The sequence below is a fragment of the Rhinopithecus roxellana genome, chromosome 6 (assembly GCF_007565055.1).
Source record: "Rhinopithecus roxellana isolate Shanxi Qingling chromosome 6, ASM756505v1, whole genome shotgun sequence".
NCBI classification, from domain to species: Eukaryota; Metazoa; Chordata; class Mammalia; order Primates; family Cercopithecidae; genus Rhinopithecus; species Rhinopithecus roxellana.
In genome coordinates this window covers 45,092,869-45,118,181 of record NC_044554.1, presented here as the reverse complement: position 1 = coordinate 45,118,181, position 25,313 = coordinate 45,092,869, and the positions used below count along the sequence as shown (strand labels likewise).

Sequence of the window (25,313 nt, the reverse complement as noted above, 5' to 3'; positions counted from 1 at the left end):
CAGGAGGGAGATGTGGGGAAGGTTCACAGGGTCTGTTTATAGACCCTAGAGGCGGTCGTTGGTGGTGCCTAGTGACGGAGCTTCTATTGGCAAAACCTGTGTCTCTGCAGTCGCAGCTGTTGGCCCAATGAATAGGGCAGCCTTACTTAAAGCATTTTCACTTTTTCTCTCCTCAAATGGCGTGTTCCTCCTCCCTCTCTCCCTCCCTGCCTTCTTCCCTTGCTTAATTCCAAGAAAAGGGGACCACCTTTCTTCTTACAATTAGAAGATTCTATGTTGTTCATAACAGTGGAGTCACAGGTGTCCCAAGATTTTTCCCAGGCACTTCAGCAGGCCTGAAGGCTTCTGGATGGAGCGCAGAAAATCACTTGCAAGCACAAAGAGTGTGGCAAGTGATGTGATGTAGCTAACTGGAATTCACATTGAGGACCAACTGCATGCTTGGAACAGCAGTTGCGAGAATCACTGCACCATCATCGTTGAGAGTTACTGATGGTGAAAGCGCAAACATATTACCAAACACTACCTTGCTAGCTTTGTGGCCCTGGCGAAGTCACTTCAATTCTCTGCTTCAGTGTCCATATTTGTTAATGAGGAAAATAATAGTACCCACCTCACAGGTTTGTTGTGAAGATTAAACACTTAGAGAAAATGTAAAAGGCCTCTTGTGAAGTAAGGACTTTGTGAATATTAGCCATGATTATGTTACTGAATCAGTGTTACGTGCCACGCTGTTACTGAATTATATCGGTGTTAGCCGTTGCCATCATCTCCATTATCCCTGTGTTTCAGACGTGTGAACTTTGGAAATTAAAATCTTTGAAAGTATGAATTTAATAGTTTAAGGTTTTGGGTTTTTTTGTTTTTGTTTTTTGAGACGGAGTCTCGCTCTGTCGTCCAGGCTGGAGCGCAGTGGCCGGATCTCAGCTCATTGTAAGCTCCGCCTCCCGGGTTTATGCCATTCTCCTGCCTCAGCCTCCCAAGTAACAGGGACTACAGGCGCCTGCCACCTCACCCAGCTAGTTTTTTGCATTTTTTAGTAGAGACGGGGTTTCACCGGGTTAGCCAGGATGGTCTCGATCTGCTGACCTCGTGATCTGCCCGTCTCGGCCTCCCAAAGTGCTGGGATTACAGGCTTGAGCCACCGCGCCCGGCCGGTTTTGGTCTTTTGCTGTTCTGTAATGACATACTTTTTGGACTATGGAAATTCAGCTTTGAAATCTGCAGTTTACAACTTAAAACTATAAATTAGGCCTCCTTTTCTATTTTAATTTAATGGCTTTTTTATTCATATACCAGTTGGTGATTATAAAGACTCTAAGGATTAAAGCCAAAAGCCAGAAAACTTAATATGTTGTCAGTATGGGAAGTTAGTTCCTTTAGAAAAAGTAGTTTTTGCTTGTCAAATTGTATGTTTTTGAAAATTAACTTTTTAAAAAATAAATTATATAATTGTTCTAAGTCAGTCTTGAAATATGCTCTTTCCCTCCCTTGTGGAGATGTAGAGTTTGGAAGACATGAAAATAATTTGGAAAGGACCTGACTACAACGCTTGCATATCTTTTAAAAAGGGAAAAAATAAACATTTTTAATAATGTGGATTATTTTTGGGTGCTTGAAGTTATAAATTTATTAATATTTACTTAGACTCTTACTAGACTATTACTCAAGTAATACAAGCTGTAAAAAAAAAAAATTCAGGCAATTTTGCTAATAGCATTTTAGAGTTCTTTCTTAGTCACTCTGAAAATACAAGGAAACGCTCTTTCAGGTTGGGCCAGGCCCGGCCAGTTCTGCGAGTGCCCGACAGACTGAGGGAGCGAGAGAGGGAGAAAGGGGAGGGGAGGGGGAGGATCCAGGGAATGAGAGCTGGGAAGCCCTTCTGTGGAGCCTTTCTGCGCCACGGTGATATCAGTATCAAGATAAAAGTGTGGAATGGGAGAAAAATTCTCAAAGCCTGAAAGAAAATGTGGAGATGCTGTTTTTCCAGCAGCTCAGTTGAGGGAGAACTTACCTTATCTCTGTTTCTTGATTCCTCTTCAATTTCTGTTTGCAAATCAAGACTTGGGTTTGGAGAACTCTATTGTACTGAGCCTAAGTCATTTTTGATCTATAACAAGAACATGCATTTTCACATGTCAACTAGATTTGTGGACCAGTAAAGCTCTCCCCAAAGAGATGGGCTCTCACCCTGTCATCCAGGCTGGAATAGTGGTGCAATCATGGCCCATTGTAGCCTCCATCTCAAGGACTCAAGGCATCCTCCCTCCGAGGCCTCCCAAGTAGCTGGGATTACAGATACAGAAAAGCATATCCTAAAATTCATATGGAATCTGAAGGGACCTCAAATAGTCAATACAATACAGTCTTGAAACAGAAGAACAAAGCTAGAAGACTCACCTTTTCTGATTTTAAAACTTACTACAAAGCTGCAGTAATCAAAACAGTGTTGTACTAGCATAAGGCAGACATATAGACCAGTGAAATAGAAGAGAGAGCCCAGAAACAAAACCATATATATATGTATATATATATATTTATAGTCAAATGATTTTTTCTTTTTTCTTTTCTTTTTTTTTTTTTTGAGATAGGGCCTTGCTCTGTTGCCAGGCTGGAGTGCTGTGGCACGATCTCAGCTCACTGCAGCCTCCACTTCCAGAGTTTAAGAGATTCTCCTGCCTCAGCCTCCCCAGTAGCTGGGATTACAGGTACCTACCATCATGCCCAGCTAAGTTTTGTATTTTTAGTAGAGACAGGGTTTCACCACGTTGACCAGGATGGTCTCGATCTCTTGACCTCGTGATCTGTCCGCCTTGGCCTCCCAAAGTGCTGGGATTACAGGTGTGAGCCACTGCACCCAGCCGGTCAAATGATTATTTTAACAAGAGTACCAGGACTATTCAATGGAGAAAGGATAGTCTTTTCAACAAACGCTGCTGGGAAAACGGGATATCCACATGCAAAAAATGAAGTTGAACCCTTAACTAACACCATATACAAAAATTAACTCAAAGGGGATCAAAGACATAGATGTAAGACCCGAAAGTATAAAAGTCTTAGAAGAAAATAAGGAAAAAGCTTTATGACAGTGATTTATTCAGCAGTTATTTATTGGGTATGACATCAGAGGCACAAGCAACAACAACATTGAAGGCTACATGAAAATTTTTAAACTTTGTTAATCAAAAGACACTATTAATAGGGTGAAAAGACAACCACAGAATGGAGAAAGTATTTGCAAATTATATATCTGAAAAGGGTTTTATAAAGCATATATGGAGAATTCCTACAACTCAACAACAAACAGCTTGATTGGAAAATGGGTGACTTGGAAAAACATTTCTCCAAAGAAAATATACAAATGGCAATAGGTACCCCAAAAGATGCCCAGCATCACTGATCATTAGGAAAATCCAAGTCAAAACCATAATGAAAAGCCACCTTACATCCATTAGGATGGCTACTATCAACATCAAACAGTAATATGTTTTGGTGAGGACGTGGAAAAAATTGGAACCCTTGTGCACTGTTGGTGGGAAGGTAAAATGGTACAGTCACAGTGGGAAGCAGTATGGTGGCTCCTTATAAATATTGAAAATTGAATTTCCATATGATGCAGTGATGCCACTTCTGGGTGTATCCCCAAAATGGTTGAAAACAGGGTCTTGAAGAGATAATTTGTACCCCCATGTTCATACCAGGGTTATTCACAATCGCTGAAATATGGAAGTATAAACTAAAAATAAAGCTTTAAGCTTCCTAATTGTCTGAATGAACTCATCCTCTCAGCCAAGGGCCTCCCACAGTTCAGAACATGATGAGGAGGGGGCGATCAGGCATGCCGCATTATACTCTCCCTTTGGCATTCAGGCACAACTGACCAGCATTAACATTAAAACAGAGATCTTACGACTTTTTATAACAACAAAACACTATATTCCAGCCTGACAAAGTAAAGCATCACATGACAGATAGCAGGCCCTGGAAGAAATTGAAGTATTTTGCCCCAAAATATATTTCTTTGACATATTTTAAAATGGCCATGCAAAACTGTCTCTTACAGGCAAAATCTACATTCTGTAGAGAATACCTTTCCCTTTCCAAGTCTTTTCTCCAGTCCTGTAGAGAATTATCTGAGTCTTGCATCATTTTAAGTCTCATAAGAAGCATTTACAATCTATTCTTTCTGAAGCCTGCTATCTGGAGTCTTCATCTGCATAATAAGAACTATGGTCTCTACAACCTCTTACCTTAACCCAGACACTCCCTTATATGGAATTTCAGGTATTTATTTTTTATTTATTTTTTATTTTTTGAGTATCCAGGCTGGATTGCAGTCGTGCGATCTCAGCTTATTGCAGCCTCCGCCTCTGGAGTTGACACAATTCTCGTGCCTCAGCCTCCTGAGTAGCTGGGATTACAGGCATACACTACCATGCCTGGCTAATTTTTTGTATTTTTAGTAGAGATGGGATTTCGCTATGTTGGCCAGGCTGGTCTTGAACTTATGACCTTGAGTGTTCTACCTGCCTCGGCCTCCCAGAGTGCTGGGATTACAAGTGTGATCCACCATGATCCAGCCTCACTCCAGCTTTTTGTATTTTCAGTAGAGACAGGATTTTGCCATGTTGGCCAGGCTTGGTCTTGAACTCCTGGCCTCAAGTGATCTGCCTGCCTTAGCCTCCCAAGATGCTGGGATTACAAGCATGAGCCACCTTGCCTGACTGGGTTTCTGGTCTTTAGGTGAACTCTTTTGACAAGTTGCCTGTCGGAAAATCTGAGTCTACCTCTTAGCAGTGGTGAATCTGTATGGGTCCGCAACACCTTGATTGTTGCCTCCTTGGAGGAAAGAATTTCGCTGAAGGGCAGTAGTTGGTTTAAGGCAGAGGGAGAGACTGAGGCAAGTCTTAGAACAGGAGTGAGAATTTGTTAAAAAGTTTTAGAGCAGGAGTGAAAGGAAGCAGTACACTTGGAAGGGCCAAGCGGGTGACTTGCAAGATCCAGGTGCCCTGTTCGTCCCCTACTTGGGGTTTTATACATTGTCATGGTTCTGGGGTTTGCTGAAGTTGTGCACCTGTTCACTTGAGGAGTTTTTCCCTTCCCTTTAAGCGTTCCCAGTGGAAGCTTGTATAAGAGGCCACTTTGCTTCTTAGTGTGCCTGTTTGAGATCTTACTGAGAAGAGGATAACACCAGCTCCGAGTGTTTTCTATTAGGAGACTGTCTTTTCCTGGTGCTGACTGTAACCACTTACCATTTTAGAGAGACAGTTTAACAACCACCTGACCATCACCTTATGGTCGCCTGACAGTCCTGGGGGCAATAGGAGGTGGGTGGGTGTGTGGGGGGGGTGCGTCCCTGCTCTGTCGATGTCTAACTCCCTGCTCTAACATACCTATGAGCTGGAAGCCTCCACTTTGAATTTTTGAGTTGTTCTGCCTTTCCTGACTGAACCACTGTATATCTTAACATGTATTGAGTGATTTGTTATATCTTCCTAAAATGTATAAACCTGAGCTGTAGCCTGACCACCTTGGACACATGTCGTCAGGACCTCCTGAGGCTGTGTCACAGGCATGGTCCTCAGTCTTGGCAAAATAAACTACTAAATTGAATGAGAAAAAAAAAAAGAAAATACAAGGAAACAAGCTGTAAATCTGGGTTTAATGCAGAACATGGTACAGATATGGTCAGTATTTAACCTGAGCTAATTACTTGCCAAAAAGTGTGATCATCTTTATTGGTTAAGTGATTGATGACATATATAATACTTCTATGAAAAAGAATTTTAAGACACTAATTATTAAGCAGAGAGCTCAGTATACTTACTCGGATCCTGAGAGAAAGCCCATTTCTGTGGCATTTCCATGTAGCACGATCCTGGTTGTTGATTCTTCTTGCTGTGTTCACTTCCCTCTGTTTTCAGTGATTTAGCCCTGCGGAATTGTTTTCTCACCTCCGACTTAAATGTGAAAGTGGGAGATTATGGAATAGGATTCAGCAGGTACAAGGTAAGCCAAAGACGTAACTGTTTTCAGTCTGATTTAATTTGTATTGTGAAGTTGTAATGTCACCAAATGCCCGACTGTTATTTGTAAGAATCTTAGTCTGAGGCTTTCTGGAGAGGGATTTGCAGCAGTCATTTTAATGGTGGTCTGGGCTTCTGGTGTGTGGCTTGTGTAAGTCTGCGGCTTTATGTCCGAGGTTTTGCGACAGCTTTCCAAAAGGTTGTTTAAAAAATTTTTTTTGTTTTTTTTGAGACGGAGTCTCGCTCTGTCACGCAGACTGGAATGCAGTGGCGTGATCTTGGCTCCCTGCAAGCTCCGCCTCCTGGGTTCACACCATTCTCCTGCCTCAGCCTCCCGAGCAGCTGGGACCACAGGCGCACGCCGCCAAGCCTGGCTAATTTTTTGTGTTTTAGTAGAGACGGGGTTTCTTTCTTTTTTTTTTTTTTTGAGACAGAGTCTTGCTCAGTCGCCCGGGCTGGAGTGCAGTGGCACGATCTCGGCTCACTGCAAGCTCTGCCTCCCGGGTTCACGCCATTCTCCTGCCTTAGCCTTCCGAGTAGTTGGGACTACAGGCTCCCTCCACCACGCCCGGCTGATTTTTGTATTTTTAGTAGAGATGGGGTTTCACCCTGTTGGCCAGGCTGGTCTCGAACTCCTGACCTTGTGATCCACCTGCCTCGGCCTTCCAAAGTGCTGGGATTACAGGCGTGAGCCACCGTGCCCGGCCTACATCATCTCATTTAATCCTCACCACAAAGAGTGGGTTTTCCTCATTTCACAGATCAGGAAAAAACTTCACAAAGTTGTTGCTTGCCTAGAATCACATAGCTGTTAAATGGTAGAATGAGGACTTCAAATCCCTGTCAGAGTCTAAAGGCTGCAATCTTACTAACTGGCTTCGCTATTCAGCACATAAGGCCCAGTATATATTGTTTTAATGTTTTGCTCAAAGTCTGTGTTATGTGCATCAGACACAGCGTACTTTCCTTTTCCAGGAAAGATGACTTAGCAAGTGTTCATGGCTTGCAGATGAGCCCATGAAGCCCAGGAGGCTTCAGAGAAACTCCTTACCCACTTTCTGTCCAGAAAGTCGCTCTTCATGCCTGCTTTTTTTTCTGACCTGGTTTTTTTTGGACTGGGTATATGTTTTCTGAGAATACCATGGATTTAAATTCTTGAACTCACCAGAAGTATAATTCTATTCAAAATTCTGTGTGCTTTCTAACAAAACAGGAGGATTATATTGAAACAGATGATAAAAAAGTTTTCCCTCTGCGATGGACTGCTCCAGAATTAGTAACCAGCTTTCAAGACAGACTGCTCACTGCAGATCAGACTAAGTATAGTAATATCTGGTATGTATTGGCTTACCGTTTTATTAGGCATTTCTTTAGCAAAGTCCTAACTTCTTCCTCTTTGAGTACTTCCTTAAAGGAAAGTAGTTGTATAAGATGCAGGAACAAAAGAGTGCCTGATGGTGTGAAAATGACAGTTTAAGAAACGTAATAGCAATTATCACAATTGTAGTGATGTAGTTAACGTTTTGAATACTGCCTCTGCTGCCCATTTTCCTTTATAAAGGCAGGAACCAAGTCGTTTCATGTTCTGTGCCTCCCACAGGACCTGATATATAATAGATATTTAATACGTATTTATTGAAGTGAAAGAAAAGACTGAAAGGGGTGTGAACTGTCATGTTTATACTATGATTTATAGGAGTCCGTTTAATGGAAGCTAAGAAGATGCACCTAAAACTTTGACTAACAATTTCTGTCACAGCCTTCTTAATTTATAGCTCTGTTTTATGTGCTGTTGTCCTACTTTTTGATTATTGGGGGTTTTTTTCCTCTTCTTGCCTTCTTTTGGATTTCTTTAAAACAATATTTTTTGCTTTTATTATTTTTTTCAGTGAGTGTAATTGGACATATTTATGGGGTACAGTGATATATGTGTACATATATATATTTTGTTTGTTTGTTTGTTTTAGAGTCTCACTGTTGCCCAGGCTGGAGTACAGTGGTGTAATCTCGGCTCATGGCTCACTGCAATGTCCACCTCCCTGGTTCAAGTAATTCTTGGGCCTCAGCCTCCTGAGTATTTGGGATTACCGATATGTACCACCACACCCGGCTAATTTTTGTATTTTTAGTAGAGATGGGGTTTCGCCATGTTAGCCAGGCTGGTCTCAAACTCCTGACCTCAGGTGATCCGCCTGCCTCGGCCTCCCAAAGTATTGGGATTACAGGTGTGAGCCACCGCACCTGTCCCAGTGTAATATTTTGATACCTGTATACAGTGTATGATCAAATCAGGGTAACTAGTATCCCCTTCACCTCAAGCGTGTCATTTTTTTTTTTGTTTTGGGGAACATTCAAAAGCTGCTCTTCTAGTTGTTTGAAAATATTCAAGAATTTGGCCGTGCGCGGTGGCTCAAGCCTGTAATCCCAGCACTTTGAGAGGCCAAGGCAGGCGGATCACGAGGCCAGGAGATCAAGACCATCCTGGCTAACACGGTGAAACCCTGTCTCTACTAAAAATACAAAAATCTAGCCGGGTGAGGTGGCGGGCGCCTGTAGTCCCAGCTACTCAGGAGACTGAGGCAGTAGAATGGCATAAACCTGGGAGGCGGAGCTTGCAGTGAGCTGAGATCCGGCCACTGCACTCCAGCCTGGGCGACAGAGCGAGACTCCATCTCAAAAAATAAAAATAAAAATAAAAGAAAATATACAAAAATTTGTTGTTAATTATAGTCACCCTTCAGTGCTATAGAACACTAGATCTTACTCCTTCTGCCCAGCTGAAATTTTGTTTGTTAGCCAGCCTCTCACTATTCCTCCCCTCCCTCCCCTTCCCAGCCTCAAGTAACCACTCTTCTACTCTCTACTTCTATGAGATCAACCTTTTTAACTTCCACATGAGTGAGGAGGTTTTCTTCCTTTTTCTTTCTCTCTTGTGTATCTGCTCTACCTTGTGTATTGTGAGTTTGATACTTTTGTGTTTTTTCATGATGATGGTTGTTATCCTCCTTTAGCTTCCAGATACAGGATTCCTGGACCATTTCTCTTAAGGCTGGTCTCATAGTGATGAATTCCCTCAGTTTCTTCTTGTCTGGGAAAGACTTTATTTCTCCATTCTTTATTTTAAAAAGTTGTTATTATATGTATATATTTTTAGTAGAGATGAGGTCATGCTGTGTTGCCCAGGCCGGTCTTGAACCCCTGGCCTCAAGCGATCCTCACGTCTTAGTCTCCCGAAGTGTTGGGATTATAGGTATGAGCCATCGCGCCCAGCCCTCCTTCATTTCTGAAGGATATCTTTGCGGGGCGTAGTGTTCTTAGCTGCCAATTTCAGTACTTTGAATGTACCATCCCATTCTCTCCTTTCCTCCTATGTGACTTAATGCTTTTCTCTGGCTGTTTTTAGAATTTTATCTTTATCTTTGTTTTTGACTTTTGACAATTTGACCATAATGTGCCTCTGAAATGACCTTTTGGGGTTGATTGTATTTTGAGGACCTTTGATTTTCCAGGATCTGGATGTCTATATCTCTCCCAAGACTTGGGAAGTTTTTAGCTCTTCTTTCCTTATAGAGCCTTTCTCTGCCTTCTCCCAGCTCTTTTATTCCTGTAACGCCCATAATGTGTGTATTTGTTTGCTCTGTAGTCTCCCATAAGCCCTGAAGCCTTTCTTCACTCCTTTTCATTCTTCTCTCTTTTTCCCTCTGACTGGGTAATTTCAAACAACCTGTCTTCAAGTTGAGAGATTCTTCTGCTTGAGTCTGTTGTTGAAGTTCTGTATTTCTTTTTATTTCATTTATTGAATTCTTCAGCTGGGCTTACTGCCTGTGAGGACCGTAGGTGTGCACAGTGAGCAGTGTGAGGATGTAGGTGTTCACAGTGAGGTCCTCTTACTTGCCCTTACCTGGAAGAGGAAATTGCTCCTAGTTCCTGGCTGCCCCTTCCAGGGATGGCGTGGTGGAGGCCAGGCGTTTCCTTCCGCTCTCGCTGTGGCCGTCCTGAGTTTCCTGAGTCCTTGTTACTCCTTGGATGTGCTCTGGTGCTCTCCTTTAGTGATTTTTGTCAAAATGTAGTTGTTTCTTCATTGTTTGGGGTGTGTCATGGAGGGTTGGCTGGACATCACAATCACTGGGGAGCTTTTTAAAAAGACAGTTTTCTAGGCCACTCCTGGATCTACCCACTCAGCATCCTTAGGGGTGGACCTGACCTACCAGTGTGTGTGTTCATGGCTTCGCAGAGGACACAGATGAGAGTCAGGTTCGGGAACATGGCAGTAAATAGGAGACACAAATGCAGGACGGGGGCAGTGCGTGGTGGGGAGGAGATGCAGAGACTTCATGGAGGAAATGAGAGGCAGCTCATCTGACCCAGGAAGCCAGCAGAGGCTGTTTCCGTGGGGACAGAGCACCGGGGTGTGAGAGAGGGCTGGGCTGGGACTGAGAAGGGCGTTCCTGCTGTGGTGAGTCAGCCCTCAGGGCCTCTCCTGGCACACAGCTGCCGGCGTGTTGGGGGATCCCTTCAGAATGGCAGTAAAACCCACAATACTGAGGAGCGACTCAAACCAAACTGGTGGGTTTCAGACATTGTCTTGCCCGTGTAAAGATTCCTTTTAGATGCTTTCTTGTGTTTACTACTGTTGTTAATAGGTGTATTTTTCTACCAAAAAAAAAAATCAGAATTCAGGGTATTTATCTTGTTTCCAGCCATTCTGCCGAATTTTTAGAGCATGCTGATGGTCTTTCCAATAATTTGTTGAGTACTTAAAAGTTGATAGTCATCTCCACATAATTACACCTGTTATCTCTGTTTTGTACATTTTTCGTTGGCCAAAACGTCTAGGGTAGTATTCAGTAGCAAATAGGAGGCATGGGCTTCCTCACTTTAACAGAAATCCTCTTTTTTTTTTTGCTATTGTGCTGATTATTGGTTTGAGATTAAAGAACGATCTTGGCTGGTTGTGGTGGCTCACACCTGTAATCTCAGCACTTTGGGAGGCCAAGGAGGGTGGATCACCTGAGGTCAGTCAGGAGTTTGAGAGCAGCCTGGCCAACATGGTGAAACCCCGTCTCTACTAAAATTACAAAAATTAGCAGGGCATGATGGCTGGTGCCTGTAATCCCAGTTACTTGGGAGACTGAGGCAGGAGAATCGCTTGAACCCGGGAGTCAGGGGTCGCAGTGAGTGGAGATCACACCATTGCACTCCAGCCTGGGTGACAGAGTGGGACTCTGTCTCAAAAAAACAAAACAAAACAAAAAAAAGAACGATTGTATTATTAATCTTTTCAATACACACCTTGTGCTTAAAATTACTGGCTATATAACAAATGTGAGTGTTAAGAATTTAACATCTAAAAGGAGAGAGAAACAACCGTTTTCTTTTTCCAACAGGTCCCTGGGCGTGACACTTTGGGAGCTTTTTGACAATGCTGCACAGCCGTATTCAAACCTTTCCAACTTAGACGTCCTCAACCAAGTCATTAGAGAGAGAGAGACAAAGCTCCCGAAGCCCCAGCTGGAGCAGCCCTACTCTGATAGATGGTTGGTAGCCTCACATTACAACTGTTCTGTTTCATCTTCACTGTGAAGTGTCCCCAAAACACAAAATTTGTGGGCCAAATATTATATTTCTTCATTTCCTCTTTCACCATGACCTCACCATGAGCTGAACTACTTAATGTGGTTGGCAGTGACGAAGGTGTAGAAACGTTTGGGGTGTTGACTTGGCTTTAGGGTCCTTGTAAAGTCTTTTCATATTGTTTATTTATTTATTTGTATTTTAAAAAAGAAAAAAAAAAGTAGAGACGAGGTCTCACTATGTTTTCCAGGCTGTTCTTGAACTCCAGGCTCAAGTGATCCTCCTGCCTCAGCCTCCCATAGCCCCAGGATTACAAGCGTGAGCCAGGGTGCCTGGCCTCTTTTGATATTTTTAACTGATTCGGCCAGGCACAGTGGCTCATGCCTGTAATCCCAGCACTCTGGGAGGCCAAGGCAGGCAGATCACGAGGTCACGAGTTCAAGACCAGCCTGGCCAACATAGTGAAACCCTGTCTGAACCAAAAATACAAAAATTAGCTGGTCGTGGTGGCAGGCACCTGTAATCCCGGCTACTTGGGAGGCAGAGGCAAGAGAATTGCTTGAACCCAGGAGGTGGAGGTTGCAGTGAGCCAAGATCGTGCCACTGCACTCCAGCCTGGGTGACAGAGCAAGACTCTGTCTCGAAAACAAAACAAAAAGATTCATGATGGTTCCACTGATTGCTTGTCATGTACTGCTCAGGTATGAAGTCTTACAGTTCTGTTGGCTGTCACCAGAAAAGAGACCCGCGGCAGAAGATGTGCACAGGCTGCTGACTTACCTGCGGCTGCAGAGCCAGCGGGACTCAGAGGTCGACTTTGAACAGCAGTGGAACGCTCTGAAGCCGAACACAAATAGCAGAGACTCCTCCAACAATGCTGCATTCCCAATTCTCGACCACTTTGCCAGGGACCGGCTGGGTCGTGAAATGGAGGAAGTCCTCACTGTGACCGAAACGAGCCAGGGCCTGAGCTTTGAGTATGTCTGGGAGGCCGCTAAGCACGACCACTTTGATGAGCGCAGCCGGGGCCACCTGGACGAAGCCTTGTCCTACACGAGCATCTTCTATCCAGTTGAAGTTTTTGAGAGTTCGCTTTCAGATCCCGGGCCCGGAAAGCAAGATGACAGCGGCCAGGATGTCCCCCTGAGGGCCCCTGGAGTGGTTCCTGTTTTTGATGCCCACAACCTTTCTGTTGGAAGTGACTATTATATCCAGTTAGAAGAAAAAAGTGGCAGTAACTTGGAGCTTGATTACCCGCCAGCGCTGCTCACAACTGACATGGATAATCCAGAAAGGACTGGCCCCGAACCATCCCAGCTCACGGCGCTCAGGAACGTTGAACTTGAGGAGTCCAGTACAGATGAGGACTTCTTCCAAAGCAGTACAGACCCCAAAGACTCTAGCTTACCGGGGGACTTACATGTGACCAGTGGCCCCGAGAGCCCTTTCAACAATATATTTAATGATCTGGACAAATCGGAAGATTTGCCCAGTCACCAGAAAATATTCGACTTAATGGAACTAAACGGAGTTCAAGCCGACTTTAAACCTGCCACTTTAAGTTCCAGTTTGGATAACCCCAAAGAGTCAGTCATAATGGGCCACTTTGAGAAAGAAAAGCCCCGTAAACTTTTTGACAGTGAGCCTCTCTGCCTGTCAGATAATCTTATACACCAAGATAATGTTGATCCATTGAATGTTCAAGAATTGTCAGAAAACTTTTTATTTCTTCAAGAGAAAAACTTACTAAAAGGCTCATTGTCCAGCAAAGAACACATAAATGATCTTCAGACAGAACTGAAGAATGCTGGTTTTACCGAAGCTATGTTAGAAACGTCACGTAGAAACTCTTTAGATACTGAGCTTCAGTTTGTGGAAAATAAGCCAGGCTTGTCTTTGTTGCAGGAAAGCATAAGCACGAAGGGTGACGACACAGATGTCATGTTCACAGGTGACACTTTGAGCACCTCATTGCAGTCTTCCCCGGAAGTGCAGGTACCTCCTACCTCCCTCGAAACAGAAGAAACGCCCCATCGGGAACCCCCAGACTCACTCCCGACACAGGGAGAAACCCAGCCCACGTGTTTAGATGTTATTGTCCCGGAGGACTGTCTCTGCCAGGACATCAGTCCAGACACTGTGACTGTCCCGGTTGAAATTCTCTCGACCGATGCCAAAACCCGCAACATGGATGGCAGGTCCCAGGACTCTCCTGGCCAGAGTGAGGAGACCCTGCGACTCACCGAAAGTGACTCTGTTCTTGCTGATGACATCCTTGCCAGCAGGGTGAGTGTGGGGAGTAGTCTCCCGGAACTGGGACAGGAATTACACAATGAACCGTTTTTGGAAGACCATCACAGTCATCGCCTGCTAGAGAAAAACTTGGAGGCTGTGGAGACTTTAAATCAGCTCAATTCTAAAGACACAGTGAAAGAAGCAGGCTTGGTGTCCGCCCTCTCCTCGGACTCAACCAGTCAGGACAGCCTCCTGGAAGACAGCTTGTCAGCACCCTTCCCAGCCTCGGAGCCGTCCCTGGAAACCCCGGACTCCTTGGAGTCAGTGGACGTCCACGAAGCGCTGCTGGACTCTTTAGGATCTCACTCTCCTCAGAAACTCATGCCACCCGATAAGCCGGCAGACAGCGGCTACGAAACAGAGAACTTGGAGTCTCCCGAGTGGACCTTGCATCCCGCCCCCGAGGGCACCTCAGACTCAGAACCAGCCACCGCGGGCGACGGCGGCCACAGCGGTCTGCCTCCCAACCCGGTCATTGTCATCTCAGATGCTGGCGATGGTCACAGAGGCACAGAAGTGACCCCTCAGACATTCACAGCTGGCTCCCAGGGTTCATACCGAGACTCTGCATACTTCTCAGACAATGACTCTGAGCCCGAGAAAAGGTCCGAGGAGATCCCGGGAACCTCCCCATCTGCCTTGGTGTTGGTACAGGAGCAGCCCCTGCCCGAGCCTGTCCTCCCAGAGCAAAGTCCTGGTGCCCAGGATAGCTGCCTAGAAGCCAGAAAGAGCCAGCCAGATGAAAGTTGTCTGTCTGCTTTGCACAACTCCAGTGACCTGGAATTAAGAGCCACACCAGAGCCAGCACAGACTGATGTTCCCCAGCAGGTCCATCCCATGGAAGACGAGGCCAGCAGTCCCTGGAGTGTGCTGAACTCAGAACTTAGCAGTGGCGATGACTTCGAGACACAGGAAGATCGCCCCTGCACCCTTGCTTCCACGGGGACCAACACGAACGAACTCCTTGCCTACACCAGTTCTGCGGTGGACAAGTCCCTGTCCAGCCACTCTGAGAGCCCCAAGTTGAAGGAGCCGGACATCGAAGGGAAGTACCTGGGGAAACTTGGGGTGTCGGGGATGCTCGACCTCTCGGAGGACGGGATGGATGCGGACGAGGAGGATGAAAACAGCGATGACTCGGACGAGGACCTGCGGGCCTTCAACCTGCACAGCCTCAGCTCCGAGTCGGAGGACGAGACCGAGCACCCCGTGCCCGTCATCCTCAGCAACGAGGACGGGAGGCACCTGCGGAGTCTGTTGAAGCCCACGGCGGCCGGAGCCCCTGACCCGCTGCCCGAGGACTGGAAGAAGGAAAAGAAGGCAGTCACATTTTTCAATGATGTCACAGTCTACCTGTTTGACCAGGTATCTGTTCCCTCTAAGTCATTTTCTATATATATCCATGTAAGGATTCCAAAATGTGCTAGGAAATGTGAGTGTGGTCTGTTTTCTAGTTGCCGTTTTGAGGCAGCAGATGTGATTACTCATAAAAAGTCATTTGGGGTTGGTTACAGTTCTAAGAATATGCAGAAATGTCATTTGTGCAGGGAATTCGTATTAAATTAAGGGAAAGAGCAAATGTTCTTCCTGGGTCTTCCTGAAATTAGTCACCCTTTACACACCAAATTTTTATTGTTTTGCTTTTTATTTTTCTTTTGAGACAGCCTTGCTCTGTGGTCCAGGCTGGAATGCAGTGGTGCGATTGCAGCTCACTGCAGCCTTGAACTCCTGGGCTCAAACGATCCTCCCACCTCAGCCTCCATGATAGCTGGGCCCACAGGTGCATGCCACCATGGCTGGCTAAGGTTTTGTTATTGTTGTTTAATTTTTGTAGACACACGGTCTCACTATGTTGCTCAGGCTGCTCTCAAACTCCTGGGCTCAAGCCATCCTCCCACCTCAGCCTCCCAAAGTTTTGGGATTACAGGCATGAGCCACTGCACTCAGCCTCCAATTTTTAGAGCCTGACAATTGGCAGTAGGACCCACCACTTGGGTGCAAGCCTGGAACCGTTGCTGGCGTGCAGCCCTGGAGACAGCTCAGGAGAGGGGCCGACCAGAAGCCCTGCGATGGGTGTCTGGAGGGTGGGACATGCAGCAGGAGCGTCTGTGGTCCTTCTGCTCTGTCCCCTGACCTGTCCTCTTTCCCTGCTTTGGAGCAGGCGGCTTGGTGTGCACTGCTGAGTGGGCATGGATTTAGGCTCCTTTAAAAATGTAACAGCTTATAATTCAAGTATGCTTTAAAAAAAAACGTCCTTTTCATACTAGTCTTTGTAGCGCTTGAATTTGCTGCTTGAATCTGCTGGATTGTCGGGAGAGCTCAGTGGTGGGACATGAGAATGGGGTCCCCTCACCTTCTAGAAGGTGCAGGAGTCCTCGCCATCTCCTTCACATTGCTTGCCTTCCCTTTCGCCCCGTTCTGGGAACCCAGACCTTGGTCTCAGCCCCTGCGTGGCACCATCCCTCATGGTTCCATGGCTATGGCAGATCCGAGCACTGTTCCACCTGCTCCCCCAGGAGCTGTGTCTGTTGAATGTCACTTTATGCCTTGTTGTTCCTCTATGTTTTGTTCACTTTGGTTTTTATGATGTTTCTTTAAAAATCATTAAATCACCCGCATTTGAGCTATAGCATATACTGTGGGGAGGTGGATGTTTAAAAAATGAAAAGTAAGGCCGGGTGCAGTGGCTCATGCCTGTAATGCCAGCACTTTGGGAGACCAGGGTGGGTGGATCACCTGACATCGGGAATTCAAGACCAGCCTGGGCGACATGGTGAAACCCCATCTCTATTAAAAATAACAAAAATTAGCCAGTCACGGTAGGCAAGACTGCAGTCCCAGCTGCTTGGGAGGCTGAGGCATGAGAATTGCTTGAACCTGGGAGGCAGAGGTTACAGTGAGCCGGAATTGTACCACTGCACTCCAGCCTGGGTGACAGAGTGAGACCTTGTCTCAAAAAAAAAAAAAAGAAAAGAAAAGAAAAGTAGCCTCCTGAGCTCCGCCTGACCTCTTGAGCCTGAATCTGTGAGAGGGGCCAAGAGGCCGCCTTTTCATTCCCCAGGTGGTTCCTAGGCAGATCTCAAACTCAGGGGCCTCTGAGCTCAGGGAGCTTGGGAAAACAAGCTGCCATTTTCTAGTAAGAGTGGAAGGGAGAAGCGATCACCTGGCCCCTCGGGTTTGTGTTTTGTTTTCAGTGCATCCACATAGCCCTTTCTTCCCCATCTCTGTGAACTGGGATTATCGCTGCATTTCTGCATTTCTCCGTGGATGGGGTAATGTATAGGTGGGATGGAACTGTCAACTGTGCTCGGTGAGCAGTGCGGGTAGGAGCTAGGGAGCACGCTGTCCCCACTTCCTGAAAGCCTGGGGGTAGCTGGAGTAGTGAGAGGGATGTGGCCCCAGTGGAAGCAGCGTGGGGAGAAAGCTCCCTGGGGCCGCAGAGCGTGGGCCTCTTGCACAAGTCTGTGGAGGATGTTATGTTTTTCTGGCTTTAGAAGACAGAGCAGAATTGCAAAAGATGAAGACTTGTAACAAGGGCACACTATTTACGGGATGGAAGGTACAGAGATCAAATACTAGACATGCTTAATGGACGCGAGGCTTTGACAAGGAAGTCAGTGTCAGAGAGAAAGTCGGAAGGTGGGTCAGGGCCAGAAGAAAATGAGGAAAATCTGATGATCTGAAATTTGTTTGCTTTATGCGTCTCATGCAGCGTGCCTTGAAGCGACAGCCACCAAGCGTTCAGGCTGAGGATTGAGGGTTTCCTCCCGCTCCTGCTTTCGTTCTTAATGAGCTGGTTTTGAAGTTGTATCGTTTTTAAGCAGTTGAAGTATCCTGGCTCCAAAGTTTTAACTGAGTGTTCATGGGATTGGGCAGCATTGTTTCTTGGTTTATCACTATTTGTTAGTTCAGCAAATACTTAACCAGCGCTTACTGTGTAAAGTAGTAAAGGCTGCTGAACAGTCTGTGGGTGCCAGCATTGAGTTATTATTCTACATTGAGTCTTGTTTTGCTTCCCCACGTGGGGGTGTTTGTCACTATCTTCATGGAGAGGACCCTGCAGCTCAGAGTAGGTAGACTTTGCACAGGGTCTGGCCCCAGTGAGTAGCAGCACTAGGGCTTGACTCGAGTCTCCTGGACTGAGCCCCGAGCTTTTCACCGTGGAGCCCTGCCGCCTCTTGCATGCACCTTTAAAATCTGCAGCCTGGCATTGCGTTCAACTTTTGGCACTTGCGATGTCTTTCCTCAGTTGCACAGTGTTATTGAGACAAAAGTAGCGGGTAATGATGCTTACTTGCAATTAGCGCAACAGGGTTCCCTCCAGCCTCATCAGTCATACTGTAAACAAGCCCTGAAGACTGGGCACAGTAGCTCACTCCCGTCATCGTAACATTTTGAGAGGCTGAGGCAGGAGGGTCGCTTAAGGCCAGGTGAGCGTGGTCTAGGCAGCATAACAAGAACCCATTTTTTAAAAATTGGCCAGGTATGGTGGCACGCACCTGTAGTCCCACCTACTCAGGAGACTGAGGCTGGAGGGTTGCTGAAACCCAGGAGTTTGAGGGTGCAGTGAGCTATGATTGCATCACACTGCACTCCAGCCTGGGCGGCAGAGTGAGAGCCTGTCTGAGAGGCTCCCGCTCTCCACCTTTGAGGAGTAACATTCGTGGGCTCCACCTAGGTTTTCTTGGTTGGTTTGTGTTTTGTTTGTTTGCTGGTACTGTCTTTGGTTTTGTTATTAGTAATTAATGCTGGTCTCATAAAATGAGTTGAGAAGTATTTCCTTCTCTGATAGTGTTTGGAAGAGATTATGTAGATTTGTTGATGTTGATCTCTCCAAAAATTTGCTTTTGTTTTCATGGATTTTTTTTTTCTTTTCTATTTCATTGGGTTCTGCTTTGTCTTTATTATTTTCTTCCTTCTCCTTGCTTTGAATTTATTTTACTTTTTCTAGACTCTTTTTTTTTTTTTTTTTTTGAGGCGGAGTCTCGCTCTGTCGCCCGGACTGGAGTGCAGTGGCCGGATCACCGCTCACTGCAAGCTCCGCCTCCTGGGTTTATGCCATTCTCCTGCCTCAGCCTCCCTAGTAGCTGGGACTACAAGCGCCCGCCACCTCGCCCGGCTAGTTTTTGTATTTTTAGTAGAGACGGGGTTTCACCGTGTTAGCCAGGATGGTCTCGATCTCCTGACCTCGTGATCCGCCCGTCTCGGCCTCCCAAAGTGCTGGGATTACAGGCTTGAGCCACCGCGCCTGGCCTTTTTCTAGACTCTTAAGGGAAAAGCTTAGGATTCGAGATCTTCTTTTCCCTTTTTTTTTTTTTTTTTTGAGACAAAGTCTCACTCTGTCACCAGGCTGGAGGGCAGTGGCGTGATCTCGGCTCACTGCAACCTCCGCCTCCCAGGCTGAAGGGATTCTCCTGCCTCAGCCTCCGGAAGTAGCTGAGACCACAGGCGCCCACCACCGTGCCTGGCTAATTTTTGTATTTTGTGTTTCATCATGTTGCCCAGGCTGGTCTCGAATTCCTGAGCTCAGGTGAATCTGCCTGCCTTGGCTTCCTGAAGTGCTGGGATTACAGACATGAGCCACTGCACCTGGCCTCTTCTTTTCTAATAATTTAATGCTACAAATTTCCCTTTACGTACTACTCTAGCCGCACCCAGCCAATTTTAATGTGTGAATTTTTGTTTTCATTCAGATCAAAAAGTGTTTTGTAAGACTTCCTCTTGGGAGCATAGATTAATAATATAGTTTAATATATTGTTATAATTAATAATGACTAATAATTGGTTAATATATTGTTGAATAAGTATATTTAATTTCTGAGAGTTGGAGATTTTATTGTATCTTTTCATTATTAAGTATCAGTCTAATTCAGTTACGGGCAGAAAACATATTTAATATGGTTTCAATGCTTTTAAATTTGTTAAGGTTTATCTTAGAGCCAGGATATGGTCTTTCTTGGTGAATTATTCCACATGTACCTGAAAGAGTGTGTATTTTGGTTTTGGTGGGTGGATTGTTCTATAAATGTCAGATTTAATTTGTTGATGGTATTAGTTCTTCTCTATCATTGTCGATTTTTCTGCATACTTGTTCTGTTACTGAGCGAGAGGTTGTTGAAGGCTCCAGCTGTGATTTTAGATTTGTCTGTTTCTCTTTTCATTTCTGTTCATTTTTGCTTCCTGTATTTTGCAGCTCTGTTGGTGCATATACATTTAGGTTGATGATGTCTTCTTGCTGAATTGACCTTTTTATCCTTTTGTAATGTCCTTCCGTATTCCTTTGTCTTATATTCACAGAGCTGCTCCAGCTTTCTTTCTTTTTTCAGAGACAGAGTCTCACTTTGTCACCTAGGCTGGAGTGCAGTGGTATGATTTTGGCTCACTGCAGCCTTGACCTCCTGGGCTCAAGCAGTCCCACCGCCTCAGCCCCGCAAGTAACTGGGACTGTGGGCACGCACCACAAAACACAGATAATTTTTGTATTTTTTGTAGAGATGGAGTTTCACCATGTTGGCCAGGCTGGTCTTGAACTCCTGAGCTCAAGTGATCCACCCGCCTGAGTCTTCGAAAGTGTTGGGATTACAGGCGTGAGCCACCCACTCCTGGCCACATTGTTTCGGTTAATGTTTGTGTGGTGTATCTTTTGCATCCTTTTACTTTTAATCTACCTGTATCATTATATTTATGAGTTTCTTGTAGATCTTATAATTACGTGGGGTTTTTAAGACTCTTCTGAAAAATCTGCCTTTTAATGGTATGTTTAGATCATTTACATTTAATAACATTGTTTAGATTTTGGATTTACATATACCATTTTATTCTATTTTTATTTCTATTCCTCTTTTTAATAAATTGAACATTTTTAGTGTTACATTTTAATTTTTCTATTTTTTGTTTTTTACACACTGTTCTCTGTGTAGTTTTGGTAGTGGTTATTCTGGGGGGTTACAATGTGTGTATTAAACTTCTCACAATCTACTTAGAATCTATATTTGCATATTTCAGATGGAATGTGGAAACCCTTCTGTCACTCAGGCCTTTTGCCCTCCGTCTCCATCTTGACATGCTCGTCTGTGTTGCATACATGTACACTGATAACCCCTCAGACATGCAACACATTTGACTTGCTGTCATCAAACACATTCTAAGAAACCTAAGAGGAAATGAATAGTATTATACAGTTGGCCCTGGAGCAACATGGGTTTGAACTGTGTGGGTGCACTTAAATATGGCTTCTTTTCAACCCAAAACAGATCGAAAACACAGTATTCTTGGGATGTAGAACCTGTGTATAGATACAGAGGGCTGACTTTTGGTATATGTGGGTTCCACAAGGCTAACCGCAGGACTTAGTATGCACAGGTGTGGCTATGCATGGGCGGTCTTCTCACTGATCTCTGTTGAGATCGTTTCTGGGGTTGTCCCTTGGTTTCCAAGAAGTGGTGGTTCCATAATTTGGATACCATAATTAGAGGATGCCCAAGTCCTTTATATGAAATGGCGTCATATTTGCATATAACCTACACACATCCTCCTGCAGACTTTAAGTCATCTCTAGATCACTTATAATACCTCATACACTGTAAATGCTATGAAAATAGTTGTTATACTGTATTATTTATGTTGTTGTTGTTGTACTGTTGTGTCTTATTTGTCTTTTCTGAATGTTTTCTGTCCTCGTTGGATGACTGTGAGGAGGTGGAACTCTCTGATTTGGAGGGCTTCCTGTCTTTCTGTTGATCTTTTTCATTATTGATGTTCCAGGTTTCCTTCTGGGACCCTTTCCCTTCTAATTAAAGAAAGTTAACTAGCTTTTCTTTTCTCTCTTTTTTTTTTTTTTGAGACAGAGTCTCGCTGTGTCGCCCAGGCTGGAGTGCAGTGGCCGGATCTCAGCTCACTGCAAGCTCCGCCTCCCGGGTTGACGCCATTCTCCTGCCTCAGCCTCCCGAGTAGCTGGGACTACAGGCGCCCGCCACCACGCCCGGCTAGTTTTTTGTATTTTTAGTAGAGACGGGGTTTCACCGTGTTAGCCAGGATGGTTTCGATCTCCTGACCTCGTGATCCACCCACCTCGGCCTCCCAAAGTGCTGGGATTACAGGCTTGAGCCACCGCGCCCGGCCTTTTTCTCTCTTTTTTATTAAAAAAAAAAAAAATTTTTTTTGCAGGATTCCTTTTATTTTTAAATAAATTACCTTAGTGTTTTTCCGTGTAAGACTGTCTCTATTTCACACTCATTCCCGAAGCCTGTCTTCTCTGAGCATAGAATTCTGAGTTGATAATGGTTTTCCTTCAGCATTTTAAAAATGTATCACTTCCTTCCACCCTCCGTGGTCTCTCATGAGAAATTTGCAGTCACTCAGATCATTGTCCTAGAAGTACAAGTGGAGCGTCCCTTATCTGAAATGCTTGGGACCAGAAGCATTTTAGATTTCTGGTTTTTTCAGATTTTGGAATATTTGTATTATACTCACCAGTTCAGCATCCTAAATCTGAAAATTCGAAATCACAAGTGCTCCAGTGAGCACTGTGGGCGCCATATCAGTGCTCAAAAGGTTTTGGATTTTGGAGCATTTTGGATTTTTGGTCTTCAGATTTGGGATGCTCGAACTGTAATACATCTTTTATCCCTGGCTGCTTTCAGATCTTTAGCTTTAGCTTTCAGCAGTTTGATTATGGTGCATCCGAGGGTGGACTTCTTTGTGTGTGTGTCTTGTTTTGTTTTGTTTGAGACAGAGTTTTGCTCTGTCACCCAGATGGAGTACAGTGGCGTGATCATAGGTCACTGCACCCTTGAACTCCTGGGCTCCAGTGATCCTCCCTCCTCAGCCTCCTGAGTAGCTGGGACTACAGGCGTGCACCACCACACCTAGCTGATTTTTAAATTGTATGTAGAGACAGCATCTCACTATGTTGCCCAGGCTGGTTTTGAACTCCTGGCCTCAAGGGATCCTCCTGCTTCAGCCACCCAAAGTGCTGGGATCACAGATGTGAGCCACCCCGCCCCCCCCCCCCCCCGGCCTAATTACTTTGTATTTATCCCATTTTTGTTTTGTTAAACTTCTTAAATCTGTAGTTTTGTATCTTTCACCAAATCTGAGTTTTCAGGCGTTATTTTCTTCTAGTACTTTTTCTGCCCCATCTCCTGTCTCCTCTCCTTCTGGGGCTCCAGGGTTAGGCCCTGTGTATGCTCTCTCAGGCTCTGAGGCTCTGGTCCTGTCTTCCTCCAGGTTTTTTTTTTTTTTTTTTCTTGCTCTTGTTTGGATTGGGTGATTTCTGTTACTCTGTCTCCAAGGTCCCTGATGATTTCCTTCGTCATCTCCATTCTGCTGTTGAACCCATCCATTGAGCTGCTGGATTTTGGTTATTGTACTTTTCTCTTCTGAATTTGGCTTTTTGTCATTCTTCTTATCATCTGTTCCTTTGCTAAGATTTTCTCTATTTCTATTCATGGTAAGAGTGTCTCCCCTTAGCTGTAGGAGCATTTTTATAGTAGTCCCTTTTCAGATAATTCCAACATTGGTGGCACCGTGACACTGGCACTGGATGATTTTCTTTTCCCAGGGAAATTGAGGTGCTCCTGGTTTTTCGAATGCAAAATAAGTTTAGCTTTTGGATCCTCCTATCATGTAGGCAGTCTGTGCCGTGTTTAAACGCTGTGAATAATGTTGATATTTTTATCTTAGCAGGCCTTGACCCCGTGGGCACAGGCCACAAGTTCCAAGTAGCCTTCTGTGGGCTGTGGTTTCAGTGTCAGTTCCCAGTTCCCCTTTCAAAGCCTTCACTGTGCTGTTTGAACCTGCCCCATGTGTGTGCCCCGTACTGCACCCCGGTCTCCCCTGAGGTTCATTTTCAAAGCTTTGGTGTGTTCAGAGTCAGATCTACCACGCACAGCTCAGGGGTAAGCCCGGGAGCCCCCCAGCAGCCTCTCATAGGGTCACCTTTTTGAGCTCCTCCCTATTCTGTTATGTCCCTGATACTTGCAGTTCTTTGGGCCTCTCCTTTCTGGTCCCCTAGCTAGAAATTTGAGGCTTTGGTTACACGATGCGCCATACTTCCTGCAACCGCACGCACGTCTGGAGCCAAGCAGTGGGAGGACAGAAGGCGAAAAACCCAGTGAGGGTCCCCTCCCACTCGGGATCACAGTCCTCCAGTGGAGTGGAGGCTTTATGGCCCTCAGGATTACAGACAGCTGTTGCCCCGGGATTGTTTGGGACTGGAGAGCGAGAGAACAGAGAAAAGAAGAAAGCTGGAATTCCCCCCTTCTCTTTCTGAGCGTCAGAAGACCCCCTTCCTGCTCAGAAGCCAGAACTAAGCGCTTCTCCCGGAGCGCTCTGTCCAGGGTGGTGCCCACTTTGGATCCCGGGCTGAGCTGAGTCCAGGCAGGGGATTGTGGAGGAGAAGCCGACACACTTGGTGCTGGCGGGTGGCATCTTGAGCACTGCTGCTCGTCCCCGCCTGCCTGCTGCTCTGCGCTTCTCTGCAGCCTCAGAGAGCTGCTTCATGCCTCTGCCGAGGTCAGAGCTGCAGGACGAGGGAGAGACGGGGCCTCGTGTCTGTCCGTCCTCCCAGGCCCGGAGCCGCCCTTGTCTCGAGAAGCTCACTTCTCAGTCTGTCAGTCCGATGCACCTGCCAGTGGGGAAGCGGTCACATGGGGTTCCCGTGAGCAGGCCTTTGCTGACGGGAGTTTCTGTTTGGCTTTTCAGGAGACCCCAACCAAAGAGCTGGGGCCCTGTGGAGGAGAGGCGTGCGGCCCTGACCTGAGCGGCCCAGCCCCGGCCTCAGGCTCTCCCTACCTGAGCAGGTGCATCAACTCCGAAAGCTCCACCGACGAAGAAGGTATTTCACGTCATTGACTAGTTTTAAAGGAAACTGAAAAATTGAGTCATGTAAAGGTTTTTTGAGGGTAACTTACCATGTTGCTTTAATGACGCCCCCCTGACATGGGCACAGCGCTGCCATCTGCCAGTCGGGCCGGGCTGTCTTCCGACCCGCAGGGTGCACCTGCCCAGAGCCTCCCCCTCTGCCTCATCGCGCGGTGATAAAGGGTGGGGTTTTGTTTTTTATTTCTAGGTGGCGGCTTTGAGTGGGATGATGACTTCTCCCCAGATCCTTTTATGTCAAAGACAACAAGTAACCTGCTCAGCTCCAAGCCTTCTCTCCAAACATCCAAGTACTTTTCCCCACCACCACCGGCCCGGAGCACGGAGCAGAGCTGGCCGCACTCGGCGCCTTATTCCCGATTCTCCATCTCTCCCGCCAACATTGCCAGCTTTTCCCTCACACACCTGACCGACTCGGACATCGAGCAGGGCGGTGAGAGGCGCCACGTGCTGGGGGTTGGGGGTGTGGAGTTGGGGGTGGGGCGCTGCAGCTGGGGAGACGGTGGTCTTGCAGGCTTGATAATCTCATGTCTTCTT

General features: G+C 45.9%; 1 protein-coding gene across 2 annotated transcripts in view; it reads left to right on the top strand.

The window, feature by feature from the left end:
- LMTK2 (lemur tyrosine kinase 2) overlaps positions 1 to 25,313 on the top strand; it is a 108,068-nt gene that overhangs the window by 79,114 nt on the left and 3,641 nt on the right. For both annotated transcript variants that reach the window (XM_010388501.2, XM_030932363.1), the window contains exons 8-13: positions 5,925 to 6,009; positions 7,240 to 7,361; positions 11,414 to 11,563; positions 12,302 to 15,260; positions 24,600 to 24,732; positions 24,967 to 25,209. In XM_010388501.2, the coding sequence (XP_010386803.2) occupies positions 5,925 to 6,009; positions 7,240 to 7,361; positions 11,414 to 11,563; positions 12,302 to 15,260; positions 24,600 to 24,732; positions 24,967 to 25,209 (3,692 nt within the window). The remainder of the gene's footprint in view (positions 1 to 5,924; positions 6,010 to 7,239; positions 7,362 to 11,413; positions 11,564 to 12,301; positions 15,261 to 24,599; positions 24,733 to 24,966; positions 25,210 to 25,313) is intronic.